The sequence below is a fragment of the Bemisia tabaci genome, chromosome 2 (assembly GCF_918797505.1).
Source record: "Bemisia tabaci chromosome 2, PGI_BMITA_v3".
Taxonomy (NCBI): domain Eukaryota; kingdom Metazoa; phylum Arthropoda; class Insecta; order Hemiptera; family Aleyrodidae; genus Bemisia; species Bemisia tabaci.
In genome coordinates, this window is record NC_092794.1 from 53848826 (window position 1) to 53870120 (window position 21295).

The following is a 21295-nucleotide window of genomic DNA, read 5'->3' on the forward strand; positions in this document are numbered from 1 at the left end:
TGTTTAAAAATAAAAATACGCTAATCAAAATCTTTAAATACTACTTCTTAGGGGAGAGTAGAAAGGATCAGGGAAAACGATTATTTTAAACATTTGTGCTATTATGTAACTGCATGACATTATCTTTTCAGAGAGTTATTTTACTTCCATTTTTCAACTCTAAGTAATAAACCTCAATTCTCAGTATTCTGTGCAGGTTTTTCAGGGAAAAATTGTTTTCAACCTGATCCTGAGGTCAAAAAAAAAAAGTTGAGATGTTGATGGTTTATTGCTGTTTTATCACCAAAATATTCCAATTTCATTGCAATTCGATTGGCAATAAAATGGACAAATAATTGGTCGACCGATGATTCCCGGATTGGTCGATTATTGGCAATAAATGACCAATAAATGACCAATCGATGGAAATCAAATTGGAATAAAATTGGAAATAAATGATCAATATATTGGCAATCATCTTTCAAATTTTGCTACATGGGCCTGCACAGCCGGCGACTGTCCTCAGCACATTCCTCCTGTCCATTTGCACATATTTCCTCCATTAGGCGACATGTGCACTCCAACACATCCGGCGGAAGTTAAAGTGAAGTTGATTTTATTTTTCTCTATGATTCTTACACAAACTTAGATTTGGTTCAGTTTTGTTCTTTTTCGCTTGAGAGTATTTGATCTCACGCCAATTTCTCCGCGGTCCATTCTCATCATTTTCTGATTCAGATGACAGCCTTGGGTAACATTTCACTGGAGCATCCGAAATCGTTTTTGTCAGCGAAACATGAGTTCCACCCAGTGGATAGCCCGCGTAATAGATTGTGTTGAAGACTTGATTGTTGGAAATTGAGACAGCAGTAAAATAGACGAAGTAAAATGAGAGCCTGATCGGCTTAATAGGAAATTTTCATCATATCGGGAGATTGGAGTACTATTAGATTAGTTGTTAAATCACACAAAGCACGTGGGAAGAATTTGATAGCACGACTGTAGACATGCAGGGAAAGAGGGGAGGGGGGGACCTCCCTTCCTAAGTGATATTTCTCACCCTTAAATTTAGAATGATAGATGAGTTGATTAATCATTCATTTTTTTCTTTATCTCATTGTTTTAATCTTGCAATCAGCATCATTCGTATTTTTCAACAAAGTACGCATGTCACCCCTGTCATTTTTCTCTTCACTATTTGGCCATTTTTTTATAAGAGATCACTTTTCTAATCAAGAATTTTTCGCATATTATGCTGGGAAGAAACAATGATTTTTAACGTTTTCAGCTGTGATTATTACGTATCAATCCATCGTTGGCCTTTTGGATTTCAATACTTTTAATTGCTGAATGCTTTGTTGATGAATAACCAATGTGAAATAAGAAATAATCACAGCCATATTAAACTGGTTCCTTTTATAAAAAATCCCTTTTTAAGGGGCTTCAACCCCAACAACTCTACATATGAATTCGTCTCCGTCCGAACGTAAAATCTCTTCTATTCTACATGTCCTGGTTATAGAAGTCTCTTCATTCTATCACGATTATTCTGCAAACATTTCGAGCCCAAATATTCGGTTTTTTTTCTTTAGAAAATAAAATATGAACGTAAATTCTATAAACTGTCAGGGCCGGATTTACCTACTTGCCGCCCATGGGCCGTCTGTATTTTGCCGCCCCCTTCTCATTCGTATTGAAACATCAATAAAAACCATCATGTGAACGTGCCAGCGGGGGAGGGGTGCATAAGACGCGTTTGCTCGTGTTGAACACATTTTTTGGGGATGCCCTGTCAACACTACTAGCAAAAGTTAAGTTTTGTAAACCTATCTCTGTGTGGACAAGGCTTTCCATTCATAAGAAATGAACGAAAAAATTATGAAAGAACAAACATGAATGTGGTTTAATGATTTTAACTTCTGCCGCCGCGCCGCGCAGACCGCATCGTGTTTGGCGCAATGCGTGAAGTATTCACGCAGTCTTGTAGGCCCTATCCGTTTCACGCTGACCGCACTGTGTTTGGCGCAATACGTGAAGTATTCATGCATTCTTGTAGGCGCTATCCGTTTCACGCTGACCGCAATGACCGCACCGTGTTGGATGCAATGCGTGAAGTATTCGTGCGGTCTTGTAGGCGCTGATATGTGTTACATGCCGATCGCCGCGCCGATGGCTTCTCCTTTTCATCTCAAGTCCTCGTCATCATTGCTCTCTGCGCCGCGCCGTTCCAGGCCAAATTGCGTGTTTGGTTTCTCTCTTAACTCGACTATTTAAAGGTGCTGTTTCTTGTATCACTGAAAGACGACAAAATTAAAAATTACTACACTCTCAGGAAATGAGAGATTATGTCGCCTTTTCTCGTTTGTAATTTTTTTTTTCTAAATCCGATATTTTTTTATACCTACATTGAAAAAATTGCAAAATTTGCCGCCCACTAGATTTGCCGCCATGGGCCGCGGCCCATGTGGCCACCCCCTTAATCCGGCCCTGTAAACTGTGATTGAATCATATATTTTCAACTATGGATAAAAACCGTCTTCTTTCCATTATTCCTGTTTTTGATACTTGGTTGGTGCCAGCTCCTACAGTGTATAGTTATCTGGAAAAAAAAGAGGCTGGACAAAAATAAGGAGGAAAAAATGAATTCAAATCTATGATAAAAATTGATAGTGACTGCGAAAGATTCACCAGGAATTTTGTTTACGAGCCTTGCGAGCGTCCATTGGTGAATTGCGTTTTGTTTATACCAGGAAAGTGATCAAATTTCAATCATTCTGATCTTGCATAGCGAACTGGCAGCATCCAGCATTCATTTTGGGTCCACGCTAGTAATATCGAATACTGGTGTCTTCTTTACAATACAAAGACAGAACATGCTAATTCTCACCCGCCGATTTTTATGAGTTATTAATTCTAAGGAATAAAGCCCATTCTACATCGTTATTGAGGTGATGCAAGGTTGCGATGAATATTGCCATAAATTATAATTGTTGCTCAAAACTTAGAAATCATGGTCATTTTAAGTTCATTTCAGAATCCTTCAAATTAATTGTAAACTATCAATGACGGTGCAACTAATAACTGAATTTTCTTGCTTTTCACTCATACCTACCCATTTCAAAATTAGTGTAAACTCTTACCACATTCTAGACTGTATAACTTACTCTATTTATATAAATCATTGGAATAACGCTAAACGTATAACGTCTGTGACGCGAAGTGCTTCCGGGGAGGGGGGGGGGGGTAGTTAGACCCTTTGGTTTTATGCATACATCAAAATTTGTTATTTAGTGACTTTCACATGGTAAATGAGTGAGTGTGTGTTTTTATATATTCATGTAGTTCAGAATGTATTACTCATGAACCCTTGTAAAATGCATCATAATTTAAAACATATCAACCAGGAGCAGTGACGAAATTCTACCAAAATGTATATTCCTTTCATTCGTTTACATGAGCCCAATAAAAAAAAAGTTAATTACAATTTTTTACATCCTAGTGAATCAAGTTACTATTCACATTTATGTTGAAATCTATTTGAACTTTGATGGTTTATTCAATTTATCTTGAAATTTTGTTAAAAAGTCTAATTCCGAGGTTAAGTTCCCAACACTGAGTCAAGAAAGTTTTTAAGATGAAAACGCTCACATGAATTTGGATGAAAGGAAAAGATTCAAGACTTCTCTATTCGGTTGATTACATTAATCGATGAAATCATATATTTTGGTGGTTATTTTTTGTATTGATACTCTAAAATTCTTGAATACACTATTTAGCCAACTTTGAGTTTGTAATTTACTCTATTATATATAAATTTAATCTCTTTATTTTGATATTGCAACAATCTCTAAGAGCTTTGAAATAATGTTTTAATCCACCTTCAGACTAAGAGAAAAATAATTGAAGTTTTATATCATAATTGGGCAACTCTGGTGGCGTGTGCATAATAATCTTCGGTGGCCTTATAACAGACACTTTACTTACAAATTTAAAAGCTGCGGAATTAAAGTTCGGTAATTGATGAGGGAAAATGTTGAAACTAAGAGCTTGGCGGCGCAAGTAAATTGTTGGATCTTTTGGAAAGAAGACGTTCATCTTGATTTATTCAAATTCGATGCATCGTTTCGTAACATGCGCCTCTAAACGTAACGTGTTGGATCCTCGTGGGAACTTAACGCCGGCATTAGGGCGAGGACGTTAAAATCTCTGATCCCTTGCTGCCGAGCTACAGAAGAACGCCGCATGAGACTTCAAACGTTGCCAAATTTCCGGAGAAAATTTCCAATATCAGGAGAAATTTGGCAATCTTCGATCGTCATTTAGTCATTTTTCCCGAGCGCGGTAGCTAAACGCACCGGATATCAACCCGCGACTGCCTTTAATTTTAATTTTTTCCCCGTGCTTTACATTTGCAGGGCAATTTGTTTCCAAATATAATCCGGAAGAAGGCAAGATGGGTTTGCATTGGCAGTGTTGAATATCATAAATATGATTATGGAAAGCAAAAGTATCTTCCCACGGTGACCCTGGTTTTCGACCGAAGGGTACGATAATTTGATCTAAATTTATTGCCGTCGTTTAACGAAAAAAGCGCCTAGAATCTTTAGAATTTCGGAGCTATATTTTGTAATTCAGATTATGAAGGGTCGGAATACGAGTGGGTTAACTGAAGATCTCATGTAAAAACGTTAACAGATTCATTCATGTATAAGGGAGTAGTGTTTTAATCGGCAAATTCCACCGATAAAAGAGGTAGCCAGAGGTTAAATCCCAACTTGGACGTTTCTAATTAATTGTGGTAGTATCCTAATAAATTAGGGTACTATCTCAAATATTTCGGCACTACTAGTATCAATTGGATATGTCCATATCATCCAACAATTTGGGATAGTGCCACAATTTTAGGGGATGAAAAAGAAGATTATAAGAATAGATTCCACAAAGAGCAAATTTTCTCTCAGGGGAGGTTGGCATCCCCCTTGCCCCCCACCAAATGATCAAATCCGAAATATTAGTCTGATTTTCGTTTAATTGAAATTTGGCAGGAAGATGAGTCCACCAAATTTTTGCTACGACGGGAAAAGCTCATTCGATTTTACAATAGTGCATTTACCACACCGCGGATCATTGCAAAACGTATATTTTCATCAATTAAATATATGAACTCACAGTTCTCTAGCTCCAATTTCCCCACAGGCATAGTGAACGCTAGACACAAACGTGGAATTAATTTTATCCGTGGCTCACTGAACTTGACATTGAACTCCAGTGCGAGGATCAAAAGTAACTGACCTACTCACTACGCTCGCATTGATGTCAAATTCCGCATAAACCTCAGGAACAGGAACTCTCTATTCAATGGAAGTAATTGAGCACTGAATACTGCGAATTGTCCACGATTCGCCGTAAAGCGGATGCGAAATTCGCGCGAGGGACTTCGCGCATAAATTTGCACCTCCGAAACGCAATTCCTAAATGTGCAGTCATGCTCATCCATACTGCCTTGTTACATTTAGCAAGTTGGCAACATTGTTTTCTCTCCATTTAAACTCATGGAAATTAATCTATTTTCGGAGGGGCTAAGAGTTCGGACAAGAATCAATTATTTGCAATACGGGTTTAAACGGAAGATGCCAGTGTTGCCAACCTGCTGGATCCACCTCTCGTATTACGGAAGAGAGAGGTAATGCCTAAATTTTCCAAATCAAATTTCCGGTTGTGCGGATTTTTGTGTTAATATCAGTGAATTTTGATATGTAACTCAGATATTTTTAATGGGCCAATTGCGATGGTAACAGAGTCCTGTTTGGATGCTTGATTCTTGTAGATTACCTTAAAATAAGAAAATCCGTCCGAACGGTAGCTTTCTACATTGAATATTAACCGAGACATCGTCCTTTGAAAAGTCGGGTTTTTGACGTCATCCACCGCGGTGGTGCATAACATGGTATGTGCTATCACGGTGGACGATGACGTCATAAATCGAGTTTTTCAAAGCGCGATTTCTCGGTTAATATTCAACGTGGAAAGTTGCTATTCGGACAGATCTTATTTTTGGCTGATCTACAAGAATCCAGCATCAAAACACGATTCTGTTACCAGCGCAACTGGCCCATTTGTAGCGTTTATTTTCTCTTACCAGTCTCATTAGGTTGATCTGCTTTTCTTGTTTCAGGGAAAGGACAAGTCGACGCTCCTGAATCAGCGTAATTTATCCCCTCGTCCGGCCGCTATGAAAATAACCGCGCGGGAATTGTGAGGAAGAGGAGAGACACTAACCGCGCTACAAAACACAGAGTTTTCCACCGACGAAGCAATCGACAGTTCGTGACACGATGGCGCCGAAATCCGAGGTGCAGGGCATGAATCAACAGAGCTTGATCGAGCCTCTCGTCGTGGTGAAAGACATGAAAAACTCCAAGTACTATCTGGACCCGCTTTCACTCTTGGGCGAGAGGAGTTTCAAAGAGCCCCAGGAGATACCTGATGACGTCACTGGCACCCCGATCCAAGAGTTCTTCCGCGGAGCCACGGTTTTCTTGACGGGTGGCACCGGGTTCATGGGCAAAGTTCTCATCGAGAAATTGTTGAGATCGTGCCCTCATGTCAAACACATCTACCTTCTCATCAGACCCAAGAAGGGGAGGGCCATCCACGAAAGGCTTGACGATATTTTCTCAGATAGAGTAAGTACCGAATTTCCGATATTTTTCAAAATTCGTCGCCCCTTTGACGTAAGGATGTTTCTCAATTTCCACGTGAGCCTTGTCTCACTTTTAAATCGTGCACTCACGAGGGCTCGTGGGGAAATCGAGATACGCTTTTACATCGCAGGGCTGACAATATTGAATCCTTGGTTACCCCAGGAACGCCTGTTCAACAAAACTGTAAAAAAATATGGTTAAATTTCATTGGATATCTATTGAACCAGTTTTTAAAATTTATGTATTGGGAGAAACTTTTTGGAGATTCATCAGATAAAATCTGCAAGAGGTAAAATTTAATTATTGGCAGTGTTGAAGAGCTTTTAAAAGACCTATACTACGATTTCTTACACTCAAATTTGTAAAACTATCTTAAAAAGTAGTAGTTTTTTAAGGTCTTTTTCACGTAGATTTTAATAAAAGTAAGTTTTGCGTGCAGCTGAGGAAACGGACACAGGATATGCTAAGAGCAACGGAGATGGATTTTTGGAGACGGTCGGCAGGAATTTCTAGGAGAGATCGGGTCCGTAATGATAGAGTGCGTCAGATAATGGAAGTCGAAAATGACATCGTGTTCGACGTCATGACTAGACAGCTTGTCTGGTATGGTCATGTCAATAGGATGACTGCGAAGAGATTCGAGGCTGCCAGAAAAGATGCTTGATTGGGTTCCTCCTGGGAGGAGACGTAGGGGACGCCCAGTGAGAGGTTGGCGACAGGGGGTGTTGAGGGAGATGAGGGAGTGTCAACTCCCTGATGACCTGCACTGAGAAAAAACTATGGTTTATAAACCTATTAGAGGTAAATATGGAACACCTATAATAGTCGTAAATAAACTAATGATTCTCGGTCTGTGAACCATACTAAGGTCTCTGTACCTAATTAAGGTACCCCGTACCATAACTAAGGTATATGTGCTATTATTATATGTAGAGGTACTACTATTAGTGGTGTTCCATATTTACCTCTAATAGGTTTATAAGCCATAGTTTTTTCTCAGTGTGTGGGAAGACCGAGCTTTGTGGCGATTGGGCGTCGTAGAGCGCCGAAGAGCGCTGTAAAAGCGACTCATATGTATGTAAGTTTTGCGTAAGAAAATATATCCAAAGGAATTTCCTGTATTTTTGACAGTTTTTAAGATTTTTGAAACGTACTCTTTATGGAATTGAGTCTGTGGCAGCCTGAGTGATCGGATTTTCGAGGAGAGCTCAGTAAGGAATGGAGGGATGACCACTTATCGAGCTCAAAACGTACGCACTGAAAAACGACGTGCACTTTTTCCAGCGCGGTTTTCAGAAAAACAGACTGAATAATCAAGAGAGTCGTCAGAATTCCACCTTATCCTCAGGTGGACATCCTTTGGGCCGGGCACTGGGCATCGGCTCTTTGGGGGAGACTGGAGGTGAACGGCACTTGTTATATCGAACTTGAATCAAACCACATTCTTTGCATTGGCTTGATGCGACGGGACGATGGTCTCACATTGTTGCCGAACCACTTTCGATTTGACCAATGCGGTTTATAAAGTATCAGTTAAATTTAATTACCATTAATTGATCAAAAATCACCCTGAATTGCTTTACTGACTGGATCGCTCCGAATGACACAACGTGGAGAAACATGTATCAATCGGGGAAGAATATTCGTCGGCGTCAACGTTTCGCCGACATCGATAATGAGATTCATCTCTAGGTTTGACAAAGAGCAATTCATGACCATAAATAACTGCAGAAATGACGCGACGTGCGGTTTTCTCGCAACCAAATCGGACCGTTAGTCAAATGGACGTATTTCTGCCAAACGGAACTATGTGCATTACGACGTGAGCCCTGTTATGCATATATTCTCATGGGTCTCAGGGCTCATGTTTTAATGCACATAGTTCTGTTTGGTAGAAATATCCAAATAATCAAGGCGAGGATTAACTAATACTTAAGACCGCGGCCTCATGTTGACGGATGGAATTGGTTTTTGGGGGTCATGATATAGCGGACCCATCTGCTTGATATTATGCACGGGAATGTATTTGCACATATTTGTTCCGTGTTTCTCTGTTCACGCTTCACGTTTGTTCCAACCTCTAACTCAAAAATTATACACAGAGAATTGTTTATTGGTAGGACCTTAGAATTTAGGTACGAACTTGAGACTTTGGGTAAAATGTTTAAATTTCCAAAGCTGCAGACTGACTATTGACATTGATAGACAAACCGATAGACGAAGAAATCAACGGAAAAATGAGCAGATCCTATTGGTGGAACCGGGTGGTTGCAATGGACAAAAGCTTTAGTTTACTGCATATTTTCAGAAAATGAATTTAAAATCATGAGCGCCTCTGACCCATTGACGTCGCTCCTCAGAGGACATCAGTAACTCCACATCGCGCCGATGAAAAAACAGTATCTCTTTTCGCTATGACAATTTTTGGAGTTATTAATTGCCGTCTTCCTTAATAAGGCCGAGTAATACTACCGTGCTGAGAAGGGTCTGTTCCGCACATGTTGTGTAACATTTTGCAGCGTTTAGTGTCACTTTATACCCATTGTGGTCAAAGTCATAATAAAAATGAATTTATTTCCAAGTGACGTTCATAGTTGACTGCCGCATTTTTGTATACTAGTGACCATGAGGCATTCTGCGCATGGATTTCTGGCCTCTTTGTCTGACTGCGCAACCAGCCAAAACAAGACCAGTTTAAATTTGGTGTATGGAGGAAGGTGTGATTTAATGGTCCAGTTCGAGGAGCGTAGGATAGTGCCTCCGTAACTTGGCACATGCTGTTTCGGGTCGCGGAAGTTTGAGTCTAATTTGTTTATTTATATAAAATCTTGACGTGTAATGAACACAGATTTATTGTACATGCAACAGTTCGGTTTTCAAGATTAATTGTTTTATGGTGGTCAATTTAAACGTATACGATACTATTTATTTGAAGATATTTTAATATTGTTTGACTTGTAGGATTTCCACCTCTTTTAAAATTAGCTGATTTATTTTTGGAATTTTTCCTTTTTTGAGTATGAGAGTTGCGCAAAAGCAAAAGAGAGTCCTAAAATACGACTTTTAGGGTCACTAAAGTTGAAGTTCAATCACGAATGAAAATTAATGTTAGTGGTCATTAGATCCCTAATTACACAATATGATCCCAGCAATCTAGTATCTCTAGTACCAGATTTCTGTCAGTGTTGATCATGCATGTGGTTAAGTTTACCAGCCGCGTGGAGGCACAGTCTAGTTTATGGCTACCACATTTCCTACACATACAATATATCATTATACTATACATCATATACTTAAATTTAGTAATCACTAAAATTCTATTTTTTCCTTGGGGTTCTAAGGAAATAATGGATTCAACTATGTAACAGGTACTAAGAACTGAGAAAAGCAGTCCAATTAATATTTTTTCGGAATGGAGATCTACGTGAGACAAACACAATTCCGGTTTTTCCGCAGAGAAACTCACCGTGGAAATCAAACCCGCAGTCTTATGTAACTTAAATCTCCCCTATAATTTGTAAGTACTTTTTCCCCCTCTTCCGTTTATTCTTGCCAGGCGGGTCTCAGGTCTTAGGTTCTGATGAATTATAATATATGAGAGCAGATAGTCTGAAGAGTAGAACTCGATCTTTGACGCTATGAACTGTATTCGTAGTCGTTCCTGAAACAATTATTTTTCCTAGGAGGTTTTTCTTTGAATTTAAGTAATCTTATACTTTGAAAAAAATCCAATCTGATCTTAGTATGTACGGCGCGCCCATCATGTGCTCGAATTGTTCGATGATTTATAAGTCAATCGGGAAATATCATGTTGTCTGATAAAAAAAAATTTCGACGTCGCAAATCGATTTGCGATCTTTTTCAACTGCGATCACGAAAATAGAGTTTGAGTCTTATGCGTGTAGCGTCCACTCACGAAGAGAAAATATACTTGGTAGAGTAATCATGTGAGACTTATGGAGGCACATGCTATGTAGGAAGATTCATTTAATTGTCTCCCTATAAAAACAGAGGTTTACTGACGGCTATAGCGGCATAAAGACTTCTGAGAATGTTTATGTCTCACTGAGAGTAATCAGACGCGCACTTCATCGCAGCTATTTTAACCCGCGCGCGCGCCGCGCCGGAGCAAATTAAAATAACAGCTTTATTGGGTCCGCAAAAGTAGGCAGAGTTTTCAGATCGCGAAAAAATCGAATGATATAGACATCGTGGAGATGCGTATATTTCTCATTGTTATTATGCGTACAATCGCTTATATTTTTACTGTATTTAACATAACTGAGAGTAGAATTCTTGATGGCTATGTATTGTTGCCAATATTTTTAACTTTTCTCCGGCAATTTTTTGTTGTTGTCTAAACGCTGATTTTCTTTCCTCAACCGAGACTTTCAAAATTAAAGCAGTGTTTTACCAAAAAAAAATATAAAGAAAATGGCTGGAAAAAGTTAAAAATATTGATAAAAATGGAGTTTGTACTTCAATTGGATAGATAAACAAATCGGGATCGGTTAAGTAACAGTCCTTCGATGATTTCGCGTAGAATGACCCTATTCGCACTAAACTTTGGGACACCCTGTATTCCTCTTATACGTAAACAGTACAGTTCTTTTACATTATAAGATAGTTTATCGGAAGGGAAGGGACCTGATTGTAGATAGGAGGATTTTTAGAAATGGGAAAGTCCGCGTCTCGATTTGCAAGCATGTGTTACAATTTTGCTACTTTTCTACACGAGCGTTTAAGTCTCCAAGTATACATCCAGACGCATAATAAAACGCGAGCCACTGGTAAGGGTCGGACATGAAATTTATGACTAAAACTGCAAATTTTGACGTTTCTCTCGTTGGATCATTCATTTTAAGAAGTGATTTTCAAATGAAATCTCACATTGAATGAAGATTCACACAGCAAAAGGGTCGGAAAGCAACTCCTGAACGAGTTATTGAAAAGTGTTTTTACTATAGATCAAATGAAATTATGGAAGTAAACAAATTACGTGAATTCTATTTTCGCAATTGTATGTTAAAAGTGAACACTCACATCTTGTCTAGAAGCTGATTATCAGATTGCCCGTTGTGTGAAGTGTTTCCATTGTGAAATTTTGCAGAGAAAACATTGTTGCGTGGTGCTTAAACTGGACTATCAAAATATTAACATCGAAAAAAAAGTGAAGTTGATTTGACACTCTGGGTGTAAAAAAGTGTACAAGAACTTATAAAATGCTGAAGTACCCACTACAGCAGTTACTTTAGCAATGCCGAGCTGTAAAACTAACTGCGGCGACAGGTAATTTAGCATTTTATGAGTTCTTGCACACTATTTTTACATCCAGAATGTTAAATCAACTTCACTTTTTTCTCGGTTAACGTATTTCAGAGAAGGTGGACCGAACTAATGGGACATCCGTTGAGGGTTCAGTGTTCAAAGGGCCTTATTGGCTCTATGTACATACATATCAAGCCGCTAACTCAGCGCACTAGAGCGCTCTGCGACTCCAAATCGCCATCGGAATCGATCCTCCCACGAATCATCGGGCAGATTACACCGTCTGATCTCCCCCTCCACTCCCTCTCGCCAACCTTTTACTGGACGTCCACGCCGCCTTCTACCGGGAGGAACCCAATCAAATACCTTTCTGGGCAACCTACTATCTGCCATTCTCCGCACATGTCCATACCAAACCAGCTGCCTGGTTTTGATATCGTGCACAATATCTGCACAATATCTATCGTGCACGATATTGTTGCTCTATGTAATTTATGAAAATTTGTATTTTTTTAATTTTGGAATGTTTTTATGTACAATCCTTAATGGGTTTTTTCCGTTTGTTGCAGCTGTTCAAAAGGCTGAAGCACGAGGTTCCGAAATACTACCACAAAGTATCAGTGATTTCCGGGGACTGCTCCCTTCCTGGTCTGGGAATTAGTCAGCAAGACCGAGACCTGATCACGGATGAAGTGGACATCATTTTCCACGGCGCGGCCACCGTCCGCTTCAACGAGCCTCTCCGGCAGGCGCTCGCCATTAACGTCGAGGGCAGTCGCGCCATTCTGCAGCTAGCCAAACAAGTCAAAAATCTAAAGGTAAGTGCCGTCCCCGACTCCGCACTCCATCCCGCCCGACGACCAAGGGCACAAGTACTCTCCGCCAATCACTCGAACTTCCTTCATTTTTCATGCTATGAGACCGTAGACGCTCCGTGAGTTTCATTCCCACCATACGTTTTCCTCCTTAAAGTGGACCATCGGGCAGGGGAAGAACTTAAACATTGTTGCAAATAGCAAGGTGAAAATTATGAAAATAAGTATAAAATTGGCTTAGCCTTACCTTGCATACATGGGATTTGCCCGAAAGGTGCATATGATGTTTAATTAACTTTTTCAATATGATTAGGGAAGAGCTATACTAGGGCCCACGAACGATGATCCCTGAGCCGCGGGTATTTCTTGCAAACACTGGCAACAGCGACACCCCGGCCCGAACCGAGTCTCGAGTTCGGGGACAATGCAGAGCCGAGCCACAATCGAACCCTAATTACTTACGCGTAATTTCCAATTTCACCCTCCCGCTAGAAAAAACCAAAATTTGTTGAAAGTTATGTAACATTTTTTTAGCAAGTGTTTCGTTACTCTCCTTTAAAACACGAGTATAAAGAGGCCTCGTTTATAAAAATCGGTCAAATAGCAGCAAAGTTACAGTTCGAGTTACGATGTTATAAATAAAAATTGGGCTTCGCTTCAAAAAGGAAAAAGAAGGAAAAAATAAAAATTGTATATAACAATTATATATGATTTAGCTCAGAATTTTACGAGCAATCCAACCATGTAATGGACGAAGAGATTGGGGCAAAATTACAAGAAATTGATCTTTTACGAAAGGGCTTCCTATGAAGAATGTTGACCTGAAAATAGGGGTAGAATTGCAGCAGTTCGCATACAATAGCTTTTCGCGTTCACAATACCTGGTCTCGTCGATGTGCGTGCTCGACCCTGCAGCGTTGTCATTTACAGGGTCCATGCGTTTATTCGCCCGATTTTTCAGGGATCATCGTTCGTGGGCCCTAGTATAGACCGCGTATAGCAGAGTGGAACTAAGCCACACTGAAAAAAATTCTCGGCGTTTTTACCACGGTCCGTTGATACCTTTACCATCTCACTTTTTTACCAATGATTGGTAATTTTACAAAGACAGACTGGTAAGCTTACCTAAAAACCGGTATTTTTACTGTTTTTTTCAGGTAAGAATACCACTTTTATTGGTAATCAATTCCAGGTAACTTTGCCATTTTATCTCGGTAATTCTACCACAGTCGATAAAAATATTGGCGTTTTCACCGAGGTCCAGTAAAATTACCGAGAAAGTTGAATAATTTTACCGAGATTTCTCGGTAAAATTACCAATTCCATAAATGGTAATTTTACCAAGAAAAAACTGGGATCAAATAGAACCCTGAATTCTTGGTAATTTTACCCTTTTCTTAGTAAATACACCGAGATTTTTTTTTTTCAGTGTAGCAAGGTGAAAATTATGAAAATAAGTATAAAATTGGCTTAGCCTTACCTTGCATACATGGGCTTTGCCCGAAAGGTGCATATGATGTTTAATTAACTTTTTCAATATGTTTAGGGAAGAGCTAGACCGCGTTCAGCAGAAAGGAACCAAGCCACATCATCTATTGCTATTGCATAAATGGGGAATTTAATTTTTTACAAGAGAACATGCGTGCGAATTCCTTTGAAAATTTCAAGGAATTTGCTCCGTGCAGTGCAAAAAATGCACTGAATTTGCGCTAAAATCTGCACATTCGTTTTCATGTAATAATTCAAGATTCCCAATTAAATTTGGTAATAGCTAATGTGCCTTGGTTTCTTTCTATTTAACGCGACCCAACTGAAGAAGTTCAATAAGTTGCCGGCTCAACCATGGGTTGAGTATCTCCTTTACAGTTTTTCAAAATTTCTACCCCTATATTTTATTTTTTCGAGGAGAAACAAGCCAACTTCATAATTTAAGATTTTTTCGGAATATTCTGCCGCACGAAGAAGAAAAAAGAAGGAAGGTTTCAAGAAATTACGTCGACTAGATGTCCAAAGAATTAATAAAGTATTAATGGAAGTCTGTAACGTCACAAATGGAGATACGCGGTTCCGCTTTTTAGTCTTCGAAGTGCTATCCAACATTTTTGATATATGGAGAGGAATGTTGATTCTGAAATTTTACATTCTTTAAAATGCAAAGATAACTATTTTAAGAAAAGTAACCTTGCTTTCTTCTCCTTCTCTTATTTTCTTTTTCATCCTCCTCTTAAAACTTCCAATTCAACGCTGCAATTTTCTGTTCCATGACTGTAAAGATCCCATAACCCAAGTAGGTACATGTACTTCTTAAATAATCTGCCACCAGGCCAACAAGCAGATTAGATTTGAAATTCTATAACCGTAAGAGCATGATTTATGGTGTGACCGTTAACTCTACGTTTGTTCTCTGAATTGAGGTGGTTCAAACGTGTCTTAATATCAACCTAAATGAACCCAAGGGTCTTTTTTCATGCAACGTCACAGGTTATGGATTTCATTCGATGAGGGCGTCTCCGCCACTCCATCCCATAGTAGATTATGCAAATATATGCCACAGCAGTTTTGCAATGGAACAAATACACATTCATAACAGCCTTCAGTCTTTCAAGTTCTTTCAAATGCCAATTAATTTTTTGGAGAAAAGGTGTCGACTCTGCAAATTCTCCGTTCATTGCAAAAATGCGCCCATAGTTACATAATTCTATCATGTAGCGTTGGGTAGCCTGGGTGCTGGGTGCTATTTGAATGCGCACAAAGAACTAACAATATAGTTTAAACTTTCAAAGGCGAAAACTCTGTAACTTCGGCATTAAGATGATGAGAACCCGAAACTTAAAGTTTGTTTGTTACAATTTTTAAGGAGACCTACGGTTGGTGGGAGGAACTGTGTTTTCTGAAGAAAAATGTCCAATGATACTTTGAATTCTAGGAGTATACGGCATCATTAGTGGCATTTTTTTCTGGTTGGCAACACTGATTTTGCCCCATTTAAATTAATTAAAAATTAGGTTAGGCAGCCCGTCTCAGGCAGATATTGATTGTTTACATACGTTTAAATGGAGGAAAATCGGTGTTGCCAAATTTCAAGAATCGCCACTAAGCATCCTCTAGAGGTTCATAATTGGATTGCTCTCTAACTTAATGCTTTCCTATATGAACATATTGTAAGTGCTTTAAGAGGACCAATTGAAAAAAATGATGAAATATTCAGCCCCTCGTTGTTTCAGAAAATATATTACTACAATAAAGTTAATGGTGTTGTGATGATGTTGAAACCCTCTGCTGCATCCTTGTGAAGGTGGCCGGGGTGTGTTAGTCTCTTCGACATATTTGGGTGATAGTCGTTGAAAATTGCATGCAAATAGTGAAAATGTGAGGCTAATAGAACTGTCCTATCATTTCTTACTCTGATCTCTCCAGATGGAAAAGTTAATAATTTTTTCCTTCTTCTTTTTTCAGTCGATAGTTCACGTTTCAACTGCGTTTGCAAACTGTCCAAATCTGGAAATAGACGAAAAATTTTACTCTGTGCCAAATACTTATGAGGAGGTTCTAGAAAAGGTCAACAAATGCACCGACGAAGAAATTGAAGAAAAATTGTCAGAGTAAGTACTTTATGATCCTATCAATGCACAAATTTCCTCTACAATCCAAATAGTCGCAACAGCGGCAATTCTTGCAAGTTGGTAAAATTGAGTTTCGTTCTTTAAATATATGCAAAATATTCGTTGTGTGTCGGAAACGGCTGCTTCATTCAGAATTGATTATTTATAATGTGTTTAAATGGAGAAAAATCGGTAATACTGATTTACCAGAGTCGCAACTGGCGACATTCCGATTGAGAGGCTATAGCGTTAGCAACGTTCGTCGTTTCTCACACAAAGAAGCGTAACGCCATTACAAAGTTGCAAAATCGTCTCGGACAATTCAATTTTTTACACAAATGTACTCGTGTAATTTGTTTCATAAAGTCAGATTCTTTCGTGAAATCATTTTTTAAGTATCGTCAGCAGATTGTTGGATGGTTCAATGTCCCCATATTTTATTAGTAGTTTTTCCAAGGGGGTCCTACTGAAAAAATATTTCATTAGGCGGAAGCTTAGTTCAAACGGTTTTTTCCGCTAAAGAGATCAACATTGATTCGAAGAGAATAAAATAATCCTTGGCTGTTATAATAGGAACTATGTCTCAAATGACGGGCTACGCTTCTAGGCGCTGATTAAAATAGCGTAAAAAAATCTTAAAACGTTTTAAAAAAAATAGAATCGTTATGGAAAACACCTCAGTCCATTATCAAATGTCTAATTAAAATTGGAGGTTTGCTACACTATTTGTGAAGATTATATTATCAGGCAACTTGGTTTCAAATGGAGCCATGAATTTAGGTAATAAGATGCGAACTATATTATTTTTAAATTTGATGGGCTGAGGACTAATTAGGGGAAAACATCTTATACAAAACAGCACTTAAATAGATTTAATTAATAGATGAAAAGAAGATATTTAACAGTTATTAGCAATAGAAAAGGAGAGGTATATACATAAAAGAATATAATTAGTAATATTTAAGTGCTAAACATACAAAACAGCACTTAAATATATTAAATTAATATACATTATATTGAGACATTTACGTGATAATTCGGGATATTTCGCCTCACTGTAATATTCACCATGTCTTACATGGAGACTTTAACACATGGATAAGAAAATAGAGATAGGTAAAGAGTCGTGCCACCAACCTCGCTGCCGTGCTAAGGAAAAACGCCGTATGAGCATCACAATTTTACCAAACTTTCGCTTATGATACATTCACTTTTGAGGAATTTTACGAATATTTTTGCTTTAAATTTTCGGATATTGTAGATTGGATTGCGAATAAAAATCTCTAAAAAGTTAAGAGGAAAGTATACACCAGTTTCCTTGAAAATTCGTGTTTTATCAGAGAAAATTTGGCAACGCCCGAAGGCTCATATGTCATTTCTCCTTAGCGCGGCTGCATGATCGCGTGCTCCGGAGTTCCGGTTTACGCATCGAGTGACGTCACAAGTCAGAGTTTGGATTCCCCAATAGTAGACACGGAACAGAGTGTTGCGTGGATATTCCCGCCGCACAGCTAACCGCGCGATCAGCATCCTGCGCAGCACATACCTTTCTCAGTTTGCCATGATCCATACGCCCGTGATACATTCATCTGTGTACCCGCGAAGAAATGAGGTATTCCGGGTGCGAAAACAACAAATTTTAATGAAGCAGACACGGCCAAATTTGACTATCGCAGCTTGGTGGATTATTTTTGGATAGTTGCGAATATTCCTCCCGGTTTTTCTAACGCACGCATCATTCAACATTTTGCCCTCCGTTTCATTCGATGCCTTACGTAATCATTCATAAATTATTGAGGACAGTAGTACTGAGTACCTTTACAAAGGTTTTATAACGCTCTTTCCCGGTTGTAAAATGGAAGGAAGATCGACTTTTTTACGTTTCTTTTTAAATCCAGACCAGAGAGAGAAAAAAAAGTAAACCAACATTACTAAAACAAATATTGACTGGACACGGACAATTTTTAGTAGTGAATTCAATGGTACGCATATTGAAGCCAGTAAAACTGGAAGAGAAACGGATCAACATGCTTTCATTTCGCGAAAAAAGTAGATGGACGTTTACCACAGCTGGAATTATAAATAAACAAAAGAGTAATCTATTTACAATGATAATGAGATTAAAAGCGCTTATAATCCTTTCGATATGACAAAATATAAATATTATTCACTTTAAAATAGCGGAAATATACGGAAAAATTGTTACTTACGACAAAAAATGTTTGTGTCATTGCCTATTGTTGCGGCCCTGTAGACACCCGAGGTCCACGTATCGTTCTAGCTGGTGAAAACATGTAGAGCATCTGAGGTTAATACTACCTGTATCTAAATTTAACCCAGGCGCACACGTGTTACTAACTCTCTTACATTAAAAAAGCGGAATTATCACCAAAATTTGGCTCATAAAAAATGACTGATACCAACATTAATTTGAGTATTTTCACGTATAGGTCATAAAACTTTTTATTCCTTATAATTATACAGTTTTGTCACGACAATTTTTTAATGATCTCTTTGCGCATTTATCGATCAATTAAGTATCTCCTCTCGTCTAAAATTCAGTCAGAGGTTTTGAACTATGTAGTTTTTTTTAAATTTCTCTCTCACTCTCCCCCTTTCCCTCCCCCTCCACCCCCCTTCTTCTCTACTCCGCTCTTTTTACGACGATAACTTTTTTTCTTCTAGTTTATTTAGTTATAAGTTCGCTCGCACTCATTCTAAGTATTCGCACAAATTTTAACGGCCCTGAAGAAGATGTTCTTCCTATTCTTTTTCGTATTTTCCTGAGGAAAAATGCAAACACAAACTCTATTATTCTAAGCAGCAGTGAAAAAAATGACAGAAAAAACTATGGTTGAGATTCTTTTAAATTGGTCGGGACAGGATGCTAGATCAAAGACCTAACATTTTTATTTTTGATATTATGTAATTAATTTAACTATTTATCAGCCTATGAACTTTTTTTCTAAACAACACGGTTTCATTTGCCTCAAACAATGCTCATATCCTCTCAGCTGTGATGAATACCGTTACTACATTTTTTCTCCATATTTTTTCTTCATATTCTTCTCCTTCTCTCTCTCTCCTTCAATTGTGATCAGGCGATAGGTTATATATAATGTAATAAGCATAACCTGAATGATTTGTAAAAATTTAAAAGTGGGAAACTTCCTCTATATTCGATAACTTATTAATGTCGATACACGAGAAAAATTGATAAAATTATTACACAATAACTTGATAGACACATACATGTATGCTTAACTTTTAACATATTTTTTTTTTTTTTTTTTTTTTTTGAAGTTGAATTAATAAAGAGGTCTCTTGAGGTTTCAATGGGTGTCTTACTAGGTGAGTGAGTTTTAAAAATCGATAAAGGGCCTAGCACTATCTATGAGACAGTCCCCACAGTAATGTTTTTTAAGGTCTACGGTCCCTAATATTTTCAGTAGCAATACCTACTAACATTTTACGCTTGTCATCGGATCATTCCGGGTAGTTTGATTACTCTCATTTTGGACGAGGTCAGCTGGTCAGTCGTAGGTAAGACCCAGGCTATTAGCCAGCGGCCAACGACAGTTTCAAGTTCAAGCTCATGCACCTCGTGTCTAATGAAGTGACCGCGTAGGCTGATAATCAAATAAATAAAAAGTTGAGTCACTGAGTTAAATTCTATCGACCGGTAGACGGAACAGCGTAGAAATGCTCATTTTTCAGCTACACCAAAGGCACGCTGTTTGAGAATTCTATTACGCGGTCAGCAATGCACGTGACGATCTCTTAATTCAAGCGTTGAATGCAGATGGGGCATTCTTATGTTGCGGCGTTTCAGAATCTCCAGTGCTAATGTGTATTTCAGAGAGGAAACTATTAGGTGAAATTCCTCATATTTTACGTTTTCAGCACTGTAAAATCATAAAGAATATGATTATTCGGCTAAAGTTCAAAACGAATTACATACATTTGCTTGAATCATACTAAATGAAGCGTTATGGGAGAAATTTTGAGATACCGCAACCAAGAAATGAGGTTACTAGTTCCAAAGTGTAGAATGTCCATTTTGGTCCATTTTGGATTCTTGATCAGCCATCATTGGAGAATCGGAAAATAATTTAATTGTGTGCCAAAATAGCCAAAATCCTTTTTAATTAGCAGTATTAAAAAGGTAGGTCGCAGCAAAACGTACAGTACTCAAAAACAGTTTTTTGCGTTTTTGTGACAAACCACTTTTATGGACATTGTACAATTTGAAACTAGTAGCCTGAGCAAAAAATTGCATTGGAGGGGCCTATTGAAAGGTATCTGACATGAGGAAAGGAAGTAATAAAAAAAAAAAATCGGGGGAAATCGGGAGGAGACAATCGTCTCTCGTGTGGATTATGGATCAAATCGTTAAATTGTGCAAATTATGATCCATCTAAACTATCCGGAAATCGAGGGAACGAATTTCAATGATCATGAAATCTATGAATCAAGCCAACGGTGTCAACATTGCGTCATTGTACGGTTAAATTTAAACTCTAGTCCAGTGTTATGAATACCAGTTTTGGGAGCAGTTATATGCCGACGCTCACACTGGCAAACTATAAAATGAAATATTTGTGTCCTTGTCGGTGGGAAAATTGTCTAGTTCCTGTCGCGGCGCGGTTTTTGACGTGATCTGGCGGTGCGCGTGTTACGCGTTAAATGCCATAAAATCATGTAGTATGCTTTTCGTCCTGGTTAATTGTTTTTTTCTTATTTTTATTTTTTTTATAGACGCAAGTCCTCATTGACTGACTTATGATTCTTATCCACCTATTGAGTCTAGAAAGCCCTATCAGGAGTACTGTTATCGGAATCTGGTCTTTTATTTTACTCGCTAGGCGTATTTTTCTTAGGTTCAATTGGGGTCAGGCTGACGTGCGATGCATTGCATCAAAAAACA

General features: G+C 38.4%; 1 protein-coding gene across 2 annotated transcripts in view; it reads left to right on the forward strand.

Annotated features, from left to right (window-relative positions):
- LOC109037002 (fatty acyl-CoA reductase wat) overlaps positions 1 to 21295 on the forward strand; it is a 74606-nt gene that overhangs the window by 36198 nt on the left and 17113 nt on the right. For both annotated transcript variants that reach the window (XM_019051499.2, XM_072295813.1), the window contains exons 2-4: positions 6155 to 6665; positions 12521 to 12769; positions 16223 to 16368. In XM_019051499.2, the coding sequence (XP_018907044.2) occupies positions 6315 to 6665; positions 12521 to 12769; positions 16223 to 16368 (746 nt within the window). In that variant the 5' untranslated portion in view covers positions 6155 to 6314. The remainder of the gene's footprint in view (positions 1 to 6154; positions 6666 to 12520; positions 12770 to 16222; positions 16369 to 21295) is intronic.